General features: G+C 41.7%; 1 protein-coding gene across 1 annotated transcript in view; it reads left to right on the forward strand.

The window, feature by feature from the left end:
• Fbxl7 (F-box and leucine rich repeat protein 7) overlaps positions 1 to 21,563 on the forward strand; it is a 340,289-nt gene that overhangs the window by 84,795 nt on the left and 233,931 nt on the right. Inside the window, exon 2 of the mRNA XM_038322814.2 lies at positions 18,606 to 18,695. Coding sequence (XP_038178742.1) covers positions 18,606 to 18,695 — 90 coding nt within the window. The remainder of the gene's footprint in view (positions 1 to 18,605; positions 18,696 to 21,563) is intronic.

Consider the following 21,563-nt stretch of genomic DNA (forward strand, 5'->3'; position numbering starts at 1 on the left):
GTGCACTGATCATTGTCTCATTTCCCAGCACACTAGGTGCGTTGCTTGCCACATGTGAGCTAGTTAGACTTGCGGGGAGCACATAGCCCTTATTCCTGTGACTTACAGAGGTGATTGCCATTTCCAGATTAGTCCCATCCTAGCTGTATATGCCTGGAGGGGAGAAGTGATACTACTGTTAGATTTCTGGCTCTTCATACCTGATCGTGTCATCAAGAAACATGTCAGTACTCAATGAGTAAATTAGAGACATATAGCTGTGCTTGGGGAAATAATTTCTACTGAGTTTACATTGTGTTTTCTTGTCTCTTTTCAGTTCTAACATAGAAATGAGGATTCTATATTAAGAAGTTTTTTTTGTTCTGTACATAACATGTCTTAGACTCTGTCACCCCTTTAATGTTTTAAGAAATCAAATGTGCTTTCCTTGGAGTGTAGGATTTTCCTGAGCCTAACAATTACTGCATCACTTTTACCAGTGGGTAATGACAGATTGTGGCAGCTCCCCATGTAGATAGGGACATTGGGAGTATCAATTTAGAAATTTCATCTTGTGAGATGAAAGTGATTTTCTTATTATGTCGTAGGGCAATGGAGAAGGGGCTGATTGAAAAGCTTGGGGTAGACATATGCTTGACTCCATGAGTGCTAGCTAGCCCTTCTCTTCTAGTTCTTAGGGAGCTGGGTTTAGTGACATCAGCCTTGGATTTATATCATGAGTCTGTTTTGAATCTTGTAAGGGGAAATGTTGGGTCTCAATGGCTAGGTGCGCCGCTCTGGAGACTGATATGCTGAGGACATAGTAGAGTTGCATGAGAATCTTTGGTCTTCATGAATGCTTGCCTAATAGTAACTTAGTCTGTGTTCTAAATGCACTCGCTGGTGCTCCAAGCTCTTAAGTCACTCAGCTAGTTAGTTCTAGAACTGAAATTTAGGTCTTCTGTCTGTTCATGTTCTGCTCCAATTTGATATTCTGTACTCCCAATCTGGGACAGCCATCAGTTTAATTTATGGTGGTACTTCATAAAGAGGAAACAGTTAAGTTCTGCAGTAAACGGTGATTTTCAGCTTCCTTATCTTGAACTCGGAGGTAACAAGACTGAACTCCACAGGTTGTTAGGATTAGATGAGGTTATACATAGTTAGTGTCAGGTGCACTGCTTCACACCATCACAGCTAGGTTTTTTTTTTTCTTTTTTCTTTTTCCTTTTTTGGTTTTTCGAGACAGGGTTTCTCTGCAGCTTTTTTAGAGCTTGTCCTGGAACTAGCTCTTGTAGACCAGGCTGGCCTCGAACTCACAGAGATCCACCTGCCTCTGCCTCCCGAGTGCTGGGATTAAAGGCGTGCGCCACCACCGCCCGGCTACACAGCTAGGTTTTTATTCTCTGTGAGCAATGCTTAAAATCGCTCCTCCTTGGCCACCTTAGCTGAGGCACCCCATTTAATACATAGGTATCCACAAAAGCTTGATGGGGGGGTCTTACATCAGCAGCCCTTCTGTGTTTGGAAGAAAAATGAATAGCAGACCTTTGTCATCAGTAAGAGGAGAGTATTTATCTGAGCAGCTAGTTCAAACTGTTATTTCTTTCTCTTTTTTTTCTGTAAAGATTGCAAGAGTAAAAATGTACTCTTGAAATTTAGATCAGCACAGCCATGGGGAGGCCAGAAGTGATATCAGTAAGGTGCCCCTTTCAGGATTTGGAGACATGCTCAGGTAGAGAGTGCTCACTTTAGATTTCACCCTAGAGATAAAATTTTGTTTGTGTTTGAAAATGAAAAACAGAGTGACTGAAGGACCCATTTCAGGATAAGATGTGCAAGGTCAAGCACAAGGAAAGTGCGCTCCTATGAGACCATATGCACTGGTTGGATCATTGGCTTGCATTTCAGGGGAAGACGTAAACCCATTCTCATTGAAGAGTTTAGAGCCTTTAAAATAAAGGTCCAGCCTCAGAAGGATCGGAAGCTGCAGTGGATACAGCTGGCACCATTTACTACCTTTCACTTGTTCCTTGCGATTTTTCCCCACTTGCCTCTTCTTTAAAAAGAAGCAGTTCTTAGTCTTCCCCTACTCAGTGTGGAACTCTCAAAAAGTAATTGAATGCAAAGATTCAGGTTAGAAATTAATAACCTAATTTTCCCAAGGGCTTAAAGAAGTTAAATAATGTAAGAGATAGTCATAAACTCATGTAGGTTTTGTTGTAATTGTTATTGTTTATTTGATTAATTACTATAATGGATGTTTTTCATCCATTTTCCTAGAAGATGGGGAATTTTCTCTCAATTTTTAATGTCTATTATTTCTATAAACATGTTCATTAGCAACTCATTCTGGTAATGTATATCGAGAAGACTTTATGCCTCTATTTACGATTTATTTTTATTTTCATAGTGGTCAACGATGACAAAGTTTCATCCCAAAAGAAATGTTTAAAATAGATTGTGCTATGTAATGGTACTGATGTAATGTATGTAATGGCCACAAAGTGACAGTTCCATGCAGTTCCACATAACATTTAACATTAATTTTATTAGTTTCTTTCTTGAGGCAAATTACTGTCTCCAATGACAGGAATATGTTCTATAGGCACTGGACATTAAATACTTATTTCTTGATACCCTTAGAGTCAACGTGGGTGATACTAATTAGGGAGGTTTTTGAAGCATTTGCCTTTGCTTTGAAACCCGACAATGAAAGTAAAATATTTTCCTTTCAAGTGAAACTGAGAATGGCAACAGGAGGTTTGGTGTCTTGGTTGTCCAGGATTTTCATAGTGTGTAGAGGGAGGACATATGGTGGGTCACAGAGGTCAAGAATTTGGTAAGGTATTTAGAAAGTAAACAGTTGGAAAGGTTAAAAGTGTATCTGTCCCAATTCTGGGCGGTCCAGGCCAATAAACTTAATTACTCTTTGAACTGGCATTTCCATTCCTTACTTGGTAGTGGAGGAGTTGTCTTTTCCAGGAATTATGGGAGCACTCCTTAGCCACTCACCAGACAGGCTGAACTCCTGATGCATGAAATTCAAGGGCAACAGCAGGGACATGAACTGAGTTTTCCAGCTTACACTAGGGAGGGAAGGGAGTAACATTGTGGGTCTGTGGGCTTTTGCTTGGGGAATGGGACTGAATATGGTTCCATGGATCTGATTAGGCAGATGCTGCGGAGGAGGTGGGTCCAAAACTGGCACTCACCGACAGCTTTAGAGATGCCTTCAACATTCCTGCTTTCAGAACCTTTCTAATAATAACCTGGGCTTTTGGTATGACATCCTAGCTACTGCTCCCAAAGTGGTGACTCTACATCCTAGTGATTGTTGGTAACAGTACAGCATGGGTCTGTTATACATACTGTCAATATTCTTGATTGCAGTAGAAGTGTTGTTTCTTCCCCAGTTCTCATGGCCATTGCGGTTTACTAACATGGGTTGCTTGCTGATGGTTCTCTGTACATGCGTGTACAGTGGTGTGGAAATTTGGCCAGTCTCATATAAAACACAGAAAATCATAGAAAATATAAAAATATATAGAAACATACCTGTGTGGAAAATGAGGTTTACTATGTCTTGTTTTCATCGCCAAGTATTTAGAGCACAGTAATCTTCAGCAATAATTTGTTCTCAAGGGCTCCATGGTGTAGTGTTGCTGCCAGCTGCAGTGTCTGTGATCCCAGGGCATGTAAGAAGATAGGAATGCAGTGAGAAAATACACGTAAGAACACATTGGTGTATCCCCAAGCATGCTGAAAGGGTCAGCTGTGAATATCATAGAAAGTGCCAAATGACTGTAAATTGTACCAACACTCCAAGTGAGGAAGCATCTCCGAGACAAATGGGGTTTATTTGGAGAAAGCGGAACATGAAGGGAAGTTTTATTTATAAAACCACTATTATACCCTAGGAAGAGTTATTAAAAGGCACGGGCCAGTACTGTGTGTGATGAATTTGGGGGCATTTCACACAGAATAGACTGGCTAACACACAGGGTTGAAAGAAAAACCTAGAGAGATGCTCTAAATTTATCAATCTGATTATTAAGATTACAAGTCTTAATGCTAGAATCCTTTGAGTTAAAGAAATTACCTAACTTTACTTTTTAGGTCCTACACACCTTTGCTACTTTGCAGTCTTAGGGGTAGGGAGATAGCTCAGATAGGAAAGAACTTGGTGTTGAAGTGTGAAGACATGAATTCAGACCTCTAGAACCCAACTGGGAAGCTGAGTATGATGACAGGCACCTGTAATCCCAGCGCTTGGGAGTCTGAGGCAAAATCTTTAATAACTGTTGAGTGGGAGGCCCTGTCTCAAAGCATCCGGAACAAAACTCACAACATTAACCTCTGGTCACCATGAACATGTGCACACCCACCTAAAGTCTCTCCCCTCCCCTCCCCCTCCCTCTCCCTCTCCCACACGCACACGCAAACGCACATGCACACGCACACACCAACTCAATCAGTCAGTCACTCACTCACTCAGTCAATCAATAAACACAATTCAAGTTCTGCAACAGTGTTGCCAGGTGCCGTTCTATGAGCACTGACTGCGGACCAACCATTGGAGTCTTGCCTTATCTGAGGTAATTAAAAGAAAACCAACCACTCTTTGACTGTATTGTATGAGTATTAACACTGAATCAGAGAGTTAAGTGTTTTCCCCAATCAATCAGATGGAGGACAAAGCTATCTATCACCCGAGCTCCTCCATAGGGACAAGGGTAAGAACCTAGGGGTGTGACAACAGGTAGACGCTCAGGGACCAGAAGTCTATGCTTTTATTAAAAGTTGAGGAGAAGCGCACAATCAACACTTTAGCTTGCCTGTGAAGACAGTGAGGGTAGAAATACTGGCCCTATACCATGGGCTTGCTGTAAGGGTTTTGTGAAATATAAAAGGTTACAAAACTTGCTGAGTAGTCATTATTTGTTCTCAGAGTTGCAGGGCAGGGGCATCCTCAACCCCAGTCCTCCTATGTGGCAAAAGAAAAATAGAGTGGCATTGCACTATCAGATTGTTTGTTTGGTTAATTACAAAGTAGAGTTTAAAATCAAGCTTTCTTGCCTGCAAAAATAAGAGCTCTTGTGTCTACAGCAGGCAGTAAGCGAATCATAATGTATGGTCATACAAGAACTGGGCTGAGGTCCCTCACCTTACCTTGTTGGATGCTGAAACAAGGGATACCCAAATGAATTTCATGGGTTGCTACAGAATTTATGGCTTGTTTTCTGATTACTAGGTAGAAAAACCCACATTCTACACACGTTGATTACTAGGGGGTCACAGAAATGGCTGCCTTGTATTTGGAGCAGAGCACAGAAAAAGCATTGCAGTGTGGTTATCTTTACTCCGTCTCATCTCTCATATGTTAGAATGAGTGAGAAGAGCATGGAGAAAACAAGCCAAAATATCCCTTTTTATATTTGATCCCATTTCATATCTATAAGAGATACATATATAAGAAAACCATTTTTCTTTTCTTTTCTTTATTAAAAATTTCTGCCTCCTCCCTGCCTCCCATTTACCTCCTCCCCCCTCCACTCCCCCTCCCTCTCCTGTCCAGAAAGCAGTAAGGGTTCCCTGCTCTGTGGGAACTCCAAGCTCCCCGCCCCCCATCCAGGTCTAGGAAGGTAAGCATCCAAACAGGCCAGGCCCCTCCAAAGCCACTATGCATAGTAGTATCTAAATCCATTGTCATTGTCCTTGGCTTCTCAGCAGCCCTCATTGTCCGCCATGTTCAGGGAGACTGGTTTTATCTCATGCTTTTTCAGTCCCAGTCCATCTGGGCTTGGTAAGCTCCGAATAGATCAGCCCCACCATCTCAGTGTGTGGGAGCACTCCTCGCAGTCCAGACTTCCTTGCTCATGTTTTCCCTCCTTCTGCTCCTCATTTGGACCTTGGGCACTCAGTCCGGTGCACCAATGTATGGCTCTGTCTCTATCTCCATCCATCGCCAGATGAAGATTCCCTCACGGTCCTGACTTTTTTTCTCATGTTCTCCCTCCTTCTGCTCCTAGTCAGGACCTTGGGAGCTCAGTCCAGTGCTCCAATGTGGGGTTCTGTCTCTATCTCCATCCATCTCCAGGTGAAGGTTCTATGGTGATATGCAAGATAATCATCAGTATGGCTATTGGATCTGGCCTTTTCCGACTCCTTCTCCTCAGCTGCCCACCAAACTAGCTGGGGGCATCTCCCTGAATACCTGGGAACCCCTCTAGAGTCAAGTCTCTTAATAATCCTAAAATGGCTCCCTTAATTAGGATATATGCTTCCCTGCTCCCATATCCACCCTTCCTATATCCCAATCATCCCCTTCCCCCAAGCTCTCCCCATCCTCCCCTTCGCGCTTTTCTCTCCCCATCTCCCCTTGCCCCCAACTCACCCCACCCCCAAGTTCCAATTTTTGCCCAGCAAACTTCAATATTCAGAGCCAAAGCATGTCTTTTACATGCGAAGGAGATAGCTGATTTTGATAGCTCTTGAAGGGTTGGTACAGTTGCCTGAGGAACCACTCCTTAGCATGATGGAAGTTTGAGCTCTACACCTCCATCAACAGAGAAGAAAGGGTTTTACAGTTGAGCCAGTCATAAATGGCAATGGGTAGAGATATTCATACCTATGAAATGAAGCATTTATGAAACATGAAGAGCATAAGAATTTGGAGAGTTTCTCTCTAAGTAAACACATGAAAGATTCTGGAAGATGGTGCCAAATCAATTGTTCAATAATCTTTCTTCCATATCTCTTTAGCTATATTGTTTTTTAATATCCTCTAAATAAGCCAATTAGCATAATGAAGTCTTCCCCTGAGTTCTCTGAGTCATCCTAGCCAATTAATCAACCCAAGGAAGAGAACATGAGGTCCCTAGATTTTAACTTGTTTCTCAGAAAAATGGGTGGGGTGTAATTATGTGAGAAATCAACCATATCCTGTAACTAATGTTCCAAATGTATAATTATATGGTTGATTCTTCGTGCAACCAGACCCCTCCCAATTCAGAAGAAGTGAACCCTCACCTTACCTTGTTGGATGCTGAAACAAGGGATACCCAAATGAATTTCATGGGTTGCTACAGAATTTATGGCTTGTTTTCTGATTACTAGGTAGAAAAGCCCACATTCTACACACGTTGATTACTAGGGGGTCACAGAAATGGCTGCCTTGTATTTGGAGCAGAGCACAGAAAAAGCATTGCAGTGTGGTTATCTTTACTCCGTCTCATCTCTCATATGTTAGAATGAGTGAGAAGAGCATGGAGAAAACAAGCCAAAATATCCCTTTTTATATTTGATCCCATTTCATATCTATAAGAGATACATAAATCTCTAAGGCAATAAGATTATTCTGCTTGTCTCAGACTATGTATTTAAAAACATCTCCCTAGACACTACCAACTCAGATGCCTGAAATTCTTACTTTATATTTAAATGAGTCAAAGACCTATAAATTACATTCCACTCAAATCTTTATGAACATATATATATAGCATAAACATGCCCTTAAATTTCTAAATGTGTTCCCAGCCTATTCATCAAACACAGCTTGCTTTTAGTTTGAGAATATTAAACTTGACAAGACAATGAAGAGGAAGGCCTGGAATGGAGGGACACCTCGACATGCACAATTTGTGCTTCGATCCCTGGTTCCTTCTTATCCTTCAGATGTAGGGGTAGTTCACGTGTTTCTGACACCTTTACGGTTGAAGTGTTGCCTTTGTGCCGGAAGAGTGTCGGACAAGAATGCTGGGGGATTTTATGATTATTAATCAAGAGTCAGTACTTCAGAGGAAGAAAACAACAACTGTCCCTTGAGTATTTGATCTCTTCTGGCCAAAGAAAAATGATTATATTTTCAAGAGAGAAGAGATTAGTTCCAAAGTGCTATATGTTTGAGAACAATTCCACGTTCGGGCAAGATTTATTTTGCTTAATGTATCTCCTTTACAGAAGAGAGACCTTTTCCTCCAGTGGCCCCAGAAAACCTTCACTTAGGTTATGACCACAATTTATATGATAAAAGGGCCATAAATGCAAAATTTAGGGAGAGTGATACTTTTTAATGCATAAAGCTTTGAAAAATACAACATAGATTATAAATGAAAGTTGAATTGAAGTTTTTAGGGGAAGAATGACCTAGCGAGTCATCTGTTCCTTGCACAGAGAAAATTAGACTATTTGTTAGGGTCCAGAAGTCATACTGGATTTAACATTTGGCTAAGCATACTACTTTTGTGTTTTCCTTGGTTGTACTCATTTAAGAAGTTAAAATTCACCACTAGTCCCATTACTGCTTTATGCTTACTCTGCCTTTTGAAGTTGTCAGTGTCTGAAGTCAGAAGTGCATGAATACATATTTATGGCATATATTTTTCTCCCTTTATTCAAGCTACAGTTTTATAAAAAAAATTGCCTCCAACATTTACAACCTCGTGTAGCATGCCGGCTCCTCTGACTGTCATTGCTTCACCCCATGGAGAAGTGTCTAATAGTAGCAATTTCATCTGGAACATGTCAGGGATACCTTTACCTGAGTACAACCTATCTTCCTTAGAAATTCAGCCTTGTGGTGGCTAGTCTTTATTGACAGCTTGTAGAGATCACCTGGGAGATGGGTGTCTAGACATACCAGTGGCAGATAATCTTAACTTGGTTAATTGGGATGGGAAGACCTACTCTCCCTCTGTGGGTCATGTTGTTTCATGGACTGGGGCCTAGACTGTGTCCAAGAGAGAAAGTGAGCTGAGCCCAGGCATTCATTGCTGCCTGCTTCCTGATTGTAGATGCAATGTGATCAGCTGCCTTAAACCATGAGTCTACAATTTCTTTCTCCCTTAGGTTGCTTTTGGGAAGACATGTATCATAGCAACAGAAAAGTAAATAGTATTCCTCTCCTTTCCTCTTACTCCATGTTATATTGTTATAAAATCCAGACTGGATAGCTCATCAAAAAATAAAGTTTATTTAGCTTATGATTCTGGAGAGTCCAGCTTCATAATCTTGTTGGTATCTGGTGGAGGCCTTTGTGATGTTCTGTGTCATGGCAAGATGTGAAAGGGCAAATGAGATCATACTAGAGAAAACAAGGAGGGACGACCTCAGTTCCTAAAGCTGCCCTCAATGATTGCCAGTGCTCACATGATCCTGTTGTCTCTCTTTAGGCCTGTCTCCAATACCTGTGCACTGGAGATCAAGCTTCTGCCTTTGAGTCAGTCAAACCATAGCTCCTTTTGATACAGTATGGATATTATTGATGCCTGCTGCTATTGATATATAATATTTATATATTATGTATGTATATATGTATGCATGCATGAATGTAGATAGATAGATGATAGATAGATAGATAGATAGATAGATAGATAGATAGATAGATAGTTATTCAAAGAGCAAAGACCTATCCTTTAGCAGTGAACAATTTTGACCATGTCTCTGCCCTTCCTTCATGGGACAGGAAAGACAGGCCTGCACTGATGGAGAAGGACAGGCTGCATTGCCTGCTGACACTGGAGGTGGTATGTGGCAGCTATGGAATTAGAGGACAGAGCAAACTTCCAGTCGTGCAGGCATTCCTTGAGGCATACTCCTGTTGCCCTTCCTCCCTTTAGGATTCCCTATTAGAAAGGCTCTGGTCATTTGGGGTGTCCCCTTGCTGCCATTCACCTGCTGGTTCTCAGAGATATCACCACTCCTGTGGAATGGGATTCCAGTTTCCCTCTATTGAGCTAAAGAAAATATCTCCCATTCCAAGAAAAGAGGAAGAAATGAGAGATCAGTAAGAATGATCTTAAGAGCAAGAAAATGTGGGCCATCATTTGGAGACTAGAAAGAACCTACTAGGTTGACCACTTCAAAAGCTGGAGATTCAAAGACCCAACATTGAAATATTCTACCTGTGCTTTGGAAAATTAAATATATATTTATTTTATGATTTGGATGTGAATTTCCCTCTCTGGCTTGGTCCTCAGCTGGTTTAGGGAGGTTATGAAGCTGCCAAGAGATGTGAACTAGCTGCAGAAGGTAGGTTCTGAGGCGTGCCTTGTAGCACATTTAATTCTTCCTCTAGGAAGTTTTTGTCCTGCAGTTTGTACAACATGGTCATGTATTATCTTTGGAGGTACAGGCATATATGTGTAAGTGTATGCATTTTCTAGGTATGCATATGTATGTGCGTGTCATGTGTGACTTTGTGTATGAGCATGCGCATCTGTGCATGTCCTTTTTATTAAAGGGGGGATGATGTTCCCTTCAGTTTTAGGTGTTTCTGGAGCTTGTCTGCCGCTGGTGAAATAGTTTATAGTCTTCTCGGAGGATGGATACAGCTTTAAGTGGAGGCTTAAAAAGAGCATGTAAGTGGAAATCTGAGAAGAATCTCTAAGCCATTTCCTTCAGCTTTCCCCTCCCCTGTTAGAGGTGAGGGGTGGATGTCAGACTCACTGGGTAGCTGTCTCCAACCTTCTGCTGGTCAGGGAGAAACTGTGGGTCTGAGCTGTGAATTTCTGTGCATTTGATTCCCAAATCTTCTCTGTGGTAGACTGTGTGCATTATAAACCTTTTTATCAAATCAAGGCTGTTTTTTTTTTATGTTTGTTTTGTTGTTTCCATATATAGAATTTTGGCAATAGGTTATTGCCTGTATTTTGGTTTTGTTTTTGATTTTTTTTTTCTGACTATCCCATGTAAGGTTGGAAATGACGAGATCCTGATTGTTTTGCATTTGATGCAATATGAAACCTCTATTCCTCCTACCCTCTTCACCCCTGACTGCTGCTAAGGTTGAAAGGAGGACAGCAAGGGGACCTAAAGCTGTGTAAAGATTTTTCATGGCTTTAGATTTATCATCGATGACAATTAAGAAAAATGCATGGGAAGGTGTTTTGCAAAAAGCCTGGAGTCAGCAAGCAGCAGCCATTTTCAAGTGTCTATAATTGTCTAACTGTAGCCGGGGACCAGGTCACAAACAGCTGCAGACTCAGAGGTCAATGCTCACTGTACCCCTCACGCTGATGAAAGGCCATGGTGGGTTTTTCTACTATTTCCCAACCCTCAAAATTCTGCAGAAGACCAATTCTTAATCCTGGCTCTGGGCCTGGGCAGCTGTAGGATTCATCAGTCTGCCAGTTCTCTCCTGTCCTTCCCACCAGGGTGAGCTCTCCCGTATGGCCCCAGCTCCTCCACCCTTGCTTCAGTAAGCAAGGAGTGGGGCTAGTTCTGTTTTCATGTTTTCCAGGTTGGCTCTCCCTCACTTATACCAACTGGCCTGCCCCCAACAACTACCCCATCTATGATCTACTGGAGCACACGAAGGGGCCTGACCCACAGACCCAAAGTTCCAGGATCTCCCTATCAGAGGGCAACAACAGGATGGATATCCAAGAAAAGTCCCAGTGAGGGCCCAATATATTAGTGGAGTAGCAACCAGAGGCCTTGAACCAGACCAATGACTCTTTGTGGTTAACACTTGCAAGTAAAGATACATGCACAAAGGGGTTCGGTGAGGGATTCATTGCGCCACATTGCAGCTTTCATGGTGAGATTTTTAATTACCCCCTTTTCTCTTTTTTCTCTTAATTTTTTTGGGGGGGAGATTGCAGGGGCAGAGGGTTATGAGAAGGGACGAGGAAATGAATGGAATCAAGATACATGATGTGAAAGTCACATAGAATAAACAAAAGAAAGTAAAAGAAAAACTTACAAAGAAAACATCCCGACTGTGATGGTTCTTGGAATTATTTGTGACACAGGATGTTAAGGGGTGAAATCAATAAGTGAATCAGAAGAGGCCATTGTAGACTTATCCAAACTTAGGCTCAATGCCAGGAGGGTGTGCATGGCTTTGGAGGATCTCTCAGGTCACACTGAAGTGGAAGGGACCCCTAGGAACAGTGAGTATAGTCTTCCCTTGAGCTCAGGCACAAATTTTTATCGTGCATGATACAGCAGCTCTTCAGAACTTGGGCATTTGTGATGAAATTAATTACTGGAATACACTGTAGCGGTGCTATTAGAATAAGGATGACTTTGTAGTGACTTCCGTCACAATGGAAATTCTGCATTCATGCACGAAGCCTCTCGCCGGTCCGTGGTTCTGATCCTCTCATTACTCTGTTCATAATATTAGCTGGGCAACACCATCTGTCAGTGACTGCAGCAGCAGCAGCAGCAGCAGCAGCATCTGTCTGTGTCAGCTGGCATCTGTGTTAACTCTCACTGAATCGCCTGTAGGCCAGTAGGGGTGTGTGTGACTAGGGGACTGGGCTCTGTCCTGATGCCACTAGTGGAAAGGGGCTTACCTTTGCACTGTGAAACCACCTAGCCTGGGTGCTATGTGCTAGGCACTGCCTTTTCTCAAATAGGGCAACTCAAATTTCCTAAATTCAATGACTCTCTAAATCTGACTTGCTCGTCTTGCTTTCCCAACCATGATAATGCTGTTATACAGTGAAACTTGAGCAAGTGCCCACATGGCAGTTTGGAATGGGATTTTTCTATTTAATTTCTTGCATTCACACTGGAGTGAACTGTGTTCCCTCTCTTCTGCAGTTCCTGTCCTTTAGCTGCATTGAGGGCCACAGGTAGAGTGGCTTCTGAGCATCTGAATGGCGTTCTCACAAGAAACAGGGGCCACAGAGCGAAGGAAGTTACCTGATGCTCCAGGCAGGGATGAGAACTAGGCTGACACCAACCAGTGAACCTCTGGGATTGCTGGCAACCCGCTGAACCTAGGAAGGAAGCCTGCACCAGATTCCCCTCAGAGCCCTTCAGGGGGACATGGTCTTGTCAACACCTTGCTTTCAAACTTGTAGCTTTCATAGCTGTGAAATAATACACTTTATTTTTTTATTTTAGCTCATCCAGCTAGAAGTAATTTATTGTGATGGTTCCAGGAAGCTAATGCAGACTACTATACTGTATGTCCCTGCTGGGAATCTGTACGTGTTTTGGAAGTTATGTATTACAAGCTCTACGCACAGTGGTTGTATAGACTTTGTTGAGTGAGCATGGGTTTGAATGGTGCTTCTTAGAAAGTATCATGGGACCAGTACTAACAGAATAGGATAAATCTCCACTTCATCCCTGTAGCCAGCCACTGATGTAAATTGTTTGATACATGTATCGAGGGTTCGTAGTGTAGACCAAGCAGCACAGGGATACAGATGTGAAGGAAACAGATGCAGAACCTGCCCATCTGGAGCTGGTAATCAGATGGAAAAAACAAAAATGATTTTCGTTCAATGCATCTTGATTCTTATTGTTTGAAGAAACAGTTACACAACGGGCTAGGACTAGTGTTAGAAGTAAAACAAGAAAATGCCATCTGTGAGTCTGACAGTGTGCAAATACTGATCATTCATTTGCCCTTCGATAAGTTGATTGAGAGCCCCATGTCCTTTCTTATCCCTTGAGAAAGAACAATACAACTCAATAAAAAGTTAAAAAGAGCAGAATTTCAGAATATCAGCTAAAAAGCTTCATTTGAAACAATCATACTACTATTTATATTTAGTTATGTTCAAGTACGTTCTCATACGTTCTCATGAGTAGCGAGGGAGCACTCCACCATCTGTCTCCTGTTGTATGTCACCTTTGTTTATTGTGTTGTTATTCTTGCAATCCTATTTTTTTCCATTATTGGGATCAAACTCAGGATTTTGTTTGACGTGGGTAAGTCATCTACCTCCAGCTGTCACCGTGATCCTTTATGGTCTGTTTATTGGCATGGTATATATCGCTGCTGTCTCTTGGTAATTTTGCCATTTAAAATGTGCCAGGCATAGTTTTACAAAGCTTTCTAGGTTTCCTAAAAAACAGACTCTGATGTCCCATATAGATTATCCTCATCCAGGCTTGATTTACAGTGCTGTTGGCCTTAAGTTCAATGTAAATGAGCCAAAAGCACATCAAACATGATGACTATGAAGAGAAACACATATAAAACAAGGTTCTGTATGGATCTGTTGGTGAAAATGTTGTGAGCCGAGGTTCAGAGCAATGCTTTTGTAATTGTAGTAGCATAAAATGTAACTACCTCAAGCTGTGAGCACCAACTGGGCTGGAGCTCCTATTATCTTGCATTCCTTAACTAATGCCTTGAATGTTAATGTGTTTTCAAAATGTTTACTTACTGAAGAACATACAACATCAATGGAGGCAGTTTTTCCCTCAAGGGAACAAAAAATGTTTCTTGAGCAAAAAACCCTTGCTCTTTTTGTGCATAAAGTACATGTATACAGTCAGTGTTTAGTAGCTGTCCATCATAGCCACGATGTTGTGCTGGTGTTGGTGGAGAAAATTAGCAAATGGAGGAATCTAATATTTTCTTTGAGGAGCAATAGATTCCAAAGCACAATTGAGAACATGGTGAATATTTAACAAGGTGAAACATCTAACATATGAGGTTGCAGCACATAACCCAGGTGCTCGCAGCCAGCTCCATATGGAACCATTGATAATATTATTGCCTCACCTTCATTCCCCTTTTTATTCACGAGCACAGGGAGGGTACACACACATTTCCAACTGTGACTGAGAATTTCCTCAGGCGTGTGTTATCTTTGGACTTCCAATGTCATGGCAATTTAAAAATGAATGCTTCTAACTCAAAGGAATAGTCATTTAAGGTGATAGATACTCCGAGTATCGTGATCTAATCATTACTCATTGTGTGCACATATTCATATAACAGATTAGTCCATTGACAGGGATGGTTCCTGTATGCAGTGAGAGAATTAGAACATGGCATCTAGGCTTCACAGCAGAAGAATCCTGCTGTAAGACTCTGACTCTACTGCAATGATTTTGGACCAATAGCATAGAAAAACAGAACTCTGAAGATGTAAACAATTAAATTAGACCAAATGAAGCTCTGCTGATGGTCTACTTGGTTACAAGAAAGAACTTCCTGCCTGTTTTGGTAACAGCCATTTTTAATCTCAGTGCTTGGGAGGCAGAAGGAGGCATAACTCTGTGATTTCATGGCTAGCCTGATCTACATAGAAAGTTCCAGACAAAATTACATTGTAAGACCCTCTCTACAAAACACCAGAGGAACCCCTGAGTTCATTGTAAGGAGTTACGGATAGGTGGAGTTAATTATCACCCATCCCAGAGCATCAGAGGTGTCTTCTATCCAGGCGCACATTGGCTTTAGCAGCTAGTGATTTGAAATGCAAGAGAGACATACATGATCTAATCTACATGGGAAGTAGAAAAGGACAAGATCTCATAAGTAAATTGGGAGCATGGGGACCTTGGGAGAGGGTTGAAGGGGAGGGGAGAGGCGGGGAGGGGAGCAGAGAAAAATGCAGAGCTCAATAAAAATCAATTTAAAAGAGATTGGAAATGCAAGTTAGTCTTAGCAAAAACCACCATTATATATTATGTTAAATTAATGCTGCTATGCTTTAATATTATGTGTTTTATTATTTTGTGCTTAATTTGTAATTTTGTTTTGCTTTTCTTGTTGAAACAGAGGTAGAACATATGGGATTTATTTCAAGTTTTCCATTTGCACATCACTAAGCAATAACATAATTAAAATAATTTAAGTCTATGTATTAGGTGGTGTACAATAACATTTTTGCCTTGTTAAAAGGAGTGTTTATGTTACTTGGCTTTGAAGAATAATCTAATGGACTCAGAGTCATTAACAGTTAGAGCCAGCAGAAATCTTTCAGTCTAAGGACCGCCCCTACCAGATATAGTTGCTGATCTTCCAGCACAGAGGGGAGGCAGAGGGAGTGAGTGTCCAGGATTACAAAGTAAAGGAGATATGTACTGAGGTCAGGGAGCAAGTTCACATGCTTCTAAGTAGGTAAGTGGCTGACCATGTCAGTCTAACGGCTCCAATCCAAGGGGTTGGTTAGACCCAAACCAAAACAGAGTTACCTCAACATCTCACCTAATGCCGGGGAGAAGCATTTGTGAAATGCAATCTGAATAACAGAGTCGTTTTGGAGCATTAAGTCACAGTGAGTTAGGGGCAGTAGTAATGGGAGACAGCCTTTGTCTTGCCTGCTCAGGTGATATTTATTCGCACCTACTTGGATTTTTCCATGACTTTCAACATAGCAGTCAGAATCCTGAAACTTCTTACGTCTAAGACTTTGTGCTGTTCTACTCTGTAAAATTTTGATTATGAACTTACTCATTCAAGCTTGGCTTAGTCCATATGCACTACTAAGACAAAATACCCAAGACTGGAAGGCTTACATACAATAAACCTATTCCTTACAGTTTAAAAGCTGGTAGTTTAGGGTTGAGGTGCCTGCACAGTTGGTTCTTGCTAAGGACCTGCTCCCTGGTTCTCGTACTCTTGTTGTGTTGTACCCTCATGTGACAGGAGAAGACAGGGAGCTCTTTGATAAAGGCACAGTTGTCTTTTATGAGGTCTACACTCTCGTGATCTTATTATCCCCAAGCTCTTCATTACTTAAGGCTGTGTCCTTGGAAGTTAAGAGTTCAACAGTTTGGTAGAAAGTAAATATCCAATGCACTGGATATACCATTGGACGGACTATTAGAAAACTGTTCTTGGTGCACTGTAAGCTTTTGATCATAACTTGTGGGATGAAACAATTGTATCTTTAATATAGTTAGTGGGTTTTCTGTTACTGCAAAAGTCACTGTTATATACAACACAGGTAAATATTGCACAATTGAAGTTGAATTCTGGGTATGCATTGCACAGGGTCCTTTGCACAGGGTGGTACAAAGTTACAACCACAAGAGCCATGCTCTTTGTGGGCATCTGGGTTCCTCTTCTCTTCTCAGATGATGACCAAATTCACTTCACTGCCATGTATGATAAGCCTGACCCTGACCTTAACATTAACTGTTTGAGAGTCAAGAACAACAGGAGCTCTTTCCTCTAGACTCTCTCAAAGTACTTACTTCATTTGGTTGGGTCCACACAAGATAGGGTTTCTTTTGTTTAATTAAAGGTTTATTAATTTATGGACTTTAGTCACATTGCCAAAACCCCCTCAGCATTGCCATATTGTGCTAATAAAAGTTACAGGTATATTTATGCGGGGAGGAGATGGGAATCTTGGGTATCAGCAAGTAGCGCATATGGACATCAGTAACTTGGAGCATTTTGAAATCTCCCGCCATGGATCTTAGGCCTTCCCCTGTGTGGAAACTCAGCCCTGGACTTAGGTAAAATCAGGTCGATCAGACATCTCAACTGAAGTAGAGGATCTGTCCTGTCTGTTGTAAGGCCTTTTGGAGCAACCCTGGTGTCTAGTGTCAGTAGCACCTCTGTACGGCTTATGGCAACCCAAAATGATGCCAAGCATTCACATGCATCTTCTTTTTCTTTTTTTCTTTCTTTTTTTTTTTTTTTTCTTTTCGAGACAGGGTTTCTCTGTAGCTTTGGAGCCTGTCAATCCATCCATTTATCTAATCATTTCTATATATTCCCCTTCTTTTCTTCAGAAAGAGATCCCTGAACCAAATCTCCTTTGTTTAATTTTCTCTATGACTGTGACAACTTACAACCAACCTTCCTAAATAATGACAAACATCCATAACCCAGCAAATGACCAAAAACCACCCATTCCACCTCTTGGGAATGTCAGTGCCGTGTTCTCTATACTGATTCTTGCTGTATGGGAGTGACAGCCTCCCTATGGGTTGTGGAGAAAAATGGGATAATGGCCAAGTTCAAGTTCTAGGATAACTAGATGTATTTTTTTTTTTTTTTTTTTTTTTTTTTTTTTTGCTGAGTCTCTGTGTGATGGGAAATTGTAGAGATTTTCTGAAATTTTGGCTGAAGAGTCTGTGATGCTTGAACATCTTCTTCTTCTTTTTTTTTTTTTTTTTTTTTTTTTTTTTTTTGGTTTTTTGAGACAGGGTTTCTCTGTAGCTTTGGAGCCTGTCCTGGAACTAGCTCTTGTAGACCAGGCTGGCCTCAAACTCACAGAGATCCGCCTGCCTCTGCCTCCCGAGTGCTGGGATTAAAGGCGTGCGCCACCACTGCCCGGCTCTTGAACATCTTCTTGAGTAGAAAATGCTTCCTGGACTGAGGACCCCTGTTCATCCAAATACCCATGCCCTTGATTTTTTGTTATTTCCAAGAAAGACACATTAGATCATGGAATTTGTATTCTTTTTAAAAATTTTTTATTATTACAAATTTCTGCCTCCTCCCCACCTCCCATTTCCCTCCCCCTCCCTCCACTCCCCTCCCCATCATCTTAAAGTGATAAAGCTATGTGGAGCCAGCGAGCTCTTGCTTCTCTGGTAATCCTTCACTCTGAGATTCTTTATTTCCAGCGCTGTGCGGTGCAAAGTGTTAATGCAGTGGCTGTGCTCCCCACATGGGCTTGCTCATTCCCATTTATCCCAACACAGGCTTATAATAGCACACTGGCCATGTCTTGTAGCCTTGTCTGAGTTTATAACTAGGCCCTGTTCTGCTGTGACGTGGGTCTGGTATTTCCACAAAGATATTTAATACATAAGTCAAACCCCTTTAATGAGCTCCATCTTTTGTGTTAGAGCCGCTTACTTGGAAATGAGGGGCTTAGGGTGCAGCTGAGTAAAAGGCATGATCTAGTTCTGAGATTACAAGGCTCAGAAGCTCTTTTTTCTTTCTTGTTTTGCTCTAGGCAAAGGCAGCTCAAGCATCTCATCCGACGTGAGTTCAAGTACAGATCACACGCCAACCAAAGCCCAGAAGAATGTGGCCACCAGCGAAGGTAGGCACGTCTGGTCTTCATATTTCGTCTTTCCCTTCCTGAGCCGACTGAAAGATGAAGAGAATGTGGGAGACTGACCTCTAGCTGACCACATGAGACTCTATCAGATCTTAAAAAGGAGCAGGCAGTGACCTCCTGGAGTTCACTTTGGCTGCACTTACTTCCATTGAAGTTGACTTGGTGGGATTTAAGTGTATTAATGTTAAGGCAGATGCTATTATTTTGAGAAAATGTGATAGACTGACTCAAGAGAAACCACTATGACATCATATTCCAATTTTCCACTATGGTAAAGTGGTATGATATAAGAGCCTTTGATACAAGTTGAAAGTTCCCGCAAGAATGTGCAGAACAGTTGTTCCTTACGTTCAGGATGATGCTGACGAGAGGGTCAGTCACGTGTGGAGGACTGGAATTAATGACTGAAGTTGGGCATATGCAAAGATGCTTTGTTTCATTATTTAAATAATATGTGAAAGACGTTGTGTTGAACGCGAACATTTATTCACCTACGCCTGGTCAAGGATTCCACAGCAGTTTCTGCAGTACATGTTGGAATTCATTTGCTTCCCAGGAAGCTTTGAGCTATTACTTAATTGAGTGAGGAATTATTTCTATGATATTTAGTAGAAGGTTGACCCAGGTATTTTGTTTTAATGTCAAACACAGTGAATATTTCCTCTCTGAATGAGAGTTCCCTCTAGATTAATCAGCCAACAGGTCGTTTATGTGCCATTTATGCCGGAAGGCTTTTTTAAAAAACAGGGTCAGTTGATTTGCATATTTTATGCGTCCTAATTTTCTCAAATGTACAGGGTGCTAAGGAAGCTTGTGTTGAGTTTTTGTTTTGGGGGCTTAGTGTCTGCTGCTCTTAACATCAGGAATCATGCTTACAGGCTGATGTTGGCCCTTTGAGTTCTTTACGTTCTGTCTTTCTGTATTGATACCTGTGCGCTGAAGTTGATTCTTTCCCTCCACTGGTGATTCTTCTCTTCCCATGTGTTTCGTCCTGTCTCAGGGAGCACAGAATGACCTTCCACAGGCTCGTTATCCTCAGGCCAGTGTATAGGTGACTTGGATGGCTGCATGGCATTCATTTGTGTTTAGACCCTTGTATTGTTTCTAGTGCATCAGCAGCTTCTAAGGCAGATGGATTGGTGTGTTCCGCTCAGCACAGCAAAGGGCCAGGTAGCAATCCAATTTTAATTTTCCGCTTGCTAGGTTAAGTGGGGGCATTTGATCCCTCTTGGAATTCAGTGGAGACAGCTGAATATAACTGTTTGGTTATATAGCCTCTTGCTTTTGGCAGCTCCATTCCTAGAATGCAGAGTGAAAATGACTTCCATTTATCCAGAGTGGCTCTCTTCAGCCTGAAATTCCTTTCACAAGATTCTCAGTTCTTCCCACTAGTATGTGGCAGTCAGGCTTGCCACACCCGTGCGTCTATGGAAATCGGTAAATTTAAATATTTGGCGTTTGCCTGTGTTTATGTTTTTTCATTATTCTTTTTCCCTTTAAACATAGGAAATACTGAACCATAGATGTTTTGTTGAAAGAATTGAGAAAGAAGATTCTAGTATTTTGTGCATTTACAAACATTACTATCTATGTTTGAAAATAAAATAAGGAAACCCTGGGGACCCCACGCTTTCGTTTCTTTGGTTTTTCCCAGGGAGAAGCACTGCTTTCCACACCAAGGTTTTATATATGTTGTCATGATTATATTGTGACATTATGAAAATAATACCAAGGAAAAAAGACTAAGAAAATTTTATATTCTTTTGAAACAGAATGGGCTAAATTTTTGTGGAGTTCCTTTCCATATCTTAGGGGAGAAAGCCTAATCTCTGTGGAGATGTCATTTATAGTTGGAGAGGTAAAAAATAATAAAAAGGAATGTGTTGACCTTTGCTAACTGAGAGAGATGGGGTGTAAAGAATGAAGATCCTCTTTGTCTACATGGTTCTGGTCAGTGAAAATTTAAAATATTAAACTATAAATGCAGTGTGGGCATTTACTTGAGGGACGTGTATGCAAGGGCCGCCTGCCACACAGATGCTCCTGCACAGGCTGGTGAATAGCCAGGGCTAATTTTCTCCCCCACACAAACGACAGAGCCTCAGGCTGCTTCTCAGGATGAATTATTAGGGTGGCATATTCTCTGACCTCCACAGGTGGATTTACCTGATGTTGTGTGAGTTGCTTCCTTCTGGAAAATACCAGGTGACCCTTCTTGGCAATGCTCCCGTATAGTAACAGAAGGCGGGCACCAACTTCCTACAGAGATGACAGAGGGCTCCTTTAAAACTATCTTCTGATTCTTTCTCCACCATTGTCAAGAATTGTGTTTAACCTTAAGTTAAAAGAATCACGTGCACACGTGTGTGTACAATCACACGCTTGTGTAATTGCCCACAGAAGCCAAAGAAGACACTGGGTTCCCAGGACCTAGTGTTACCGGCATTTGTGAACCACCACATGTGGGTGCTCGCATCGGAACTCAGGAGAGGAGAATGTCCCTTTCAGGGCTGAGCCATCTCTCCAGCCCCACTGTGTAACTTTCCATGATAAGGAAACTGGCAAGAGTGGAGCTGACTTTTCACAGTGGTTTGTGTGTTGACCCTTTCCTGGTTATTTTTACCTCTGACTTCGTCAGCGTTGCATCCCGCGAGGACAGGCTGACTCTCAGTTTTAAGATCTAGATTGATTAGTAAACAAATGATGTAAATTACTAATTTCTCTGAGCTCTTGAGAACATTAGCAGTTGGATTGCAAACATCATACGGTGGTGCTGAGCTGTCACAGATGGGATGGGAAGGAAATGGGAGGACTCTATTGGTCCCCGATTTTGTTGTTGCCTGTGGTGAT

The sequence above is a fragment of the Arvicola amphibius genome, chromosome 3 (assembly GCF_903992535.2).
Source record: "Arvicola amphibius chromosome 3, mArvAmp1.2, whole genome shotgun sequence".
Taxonomy (NCBI): domain Eukaryota; kingdom Metazoa; phylum Chordata; class Mammalia; order Rodentia; family Cricetidae; genus Arvicola; species Arvicola amphibius.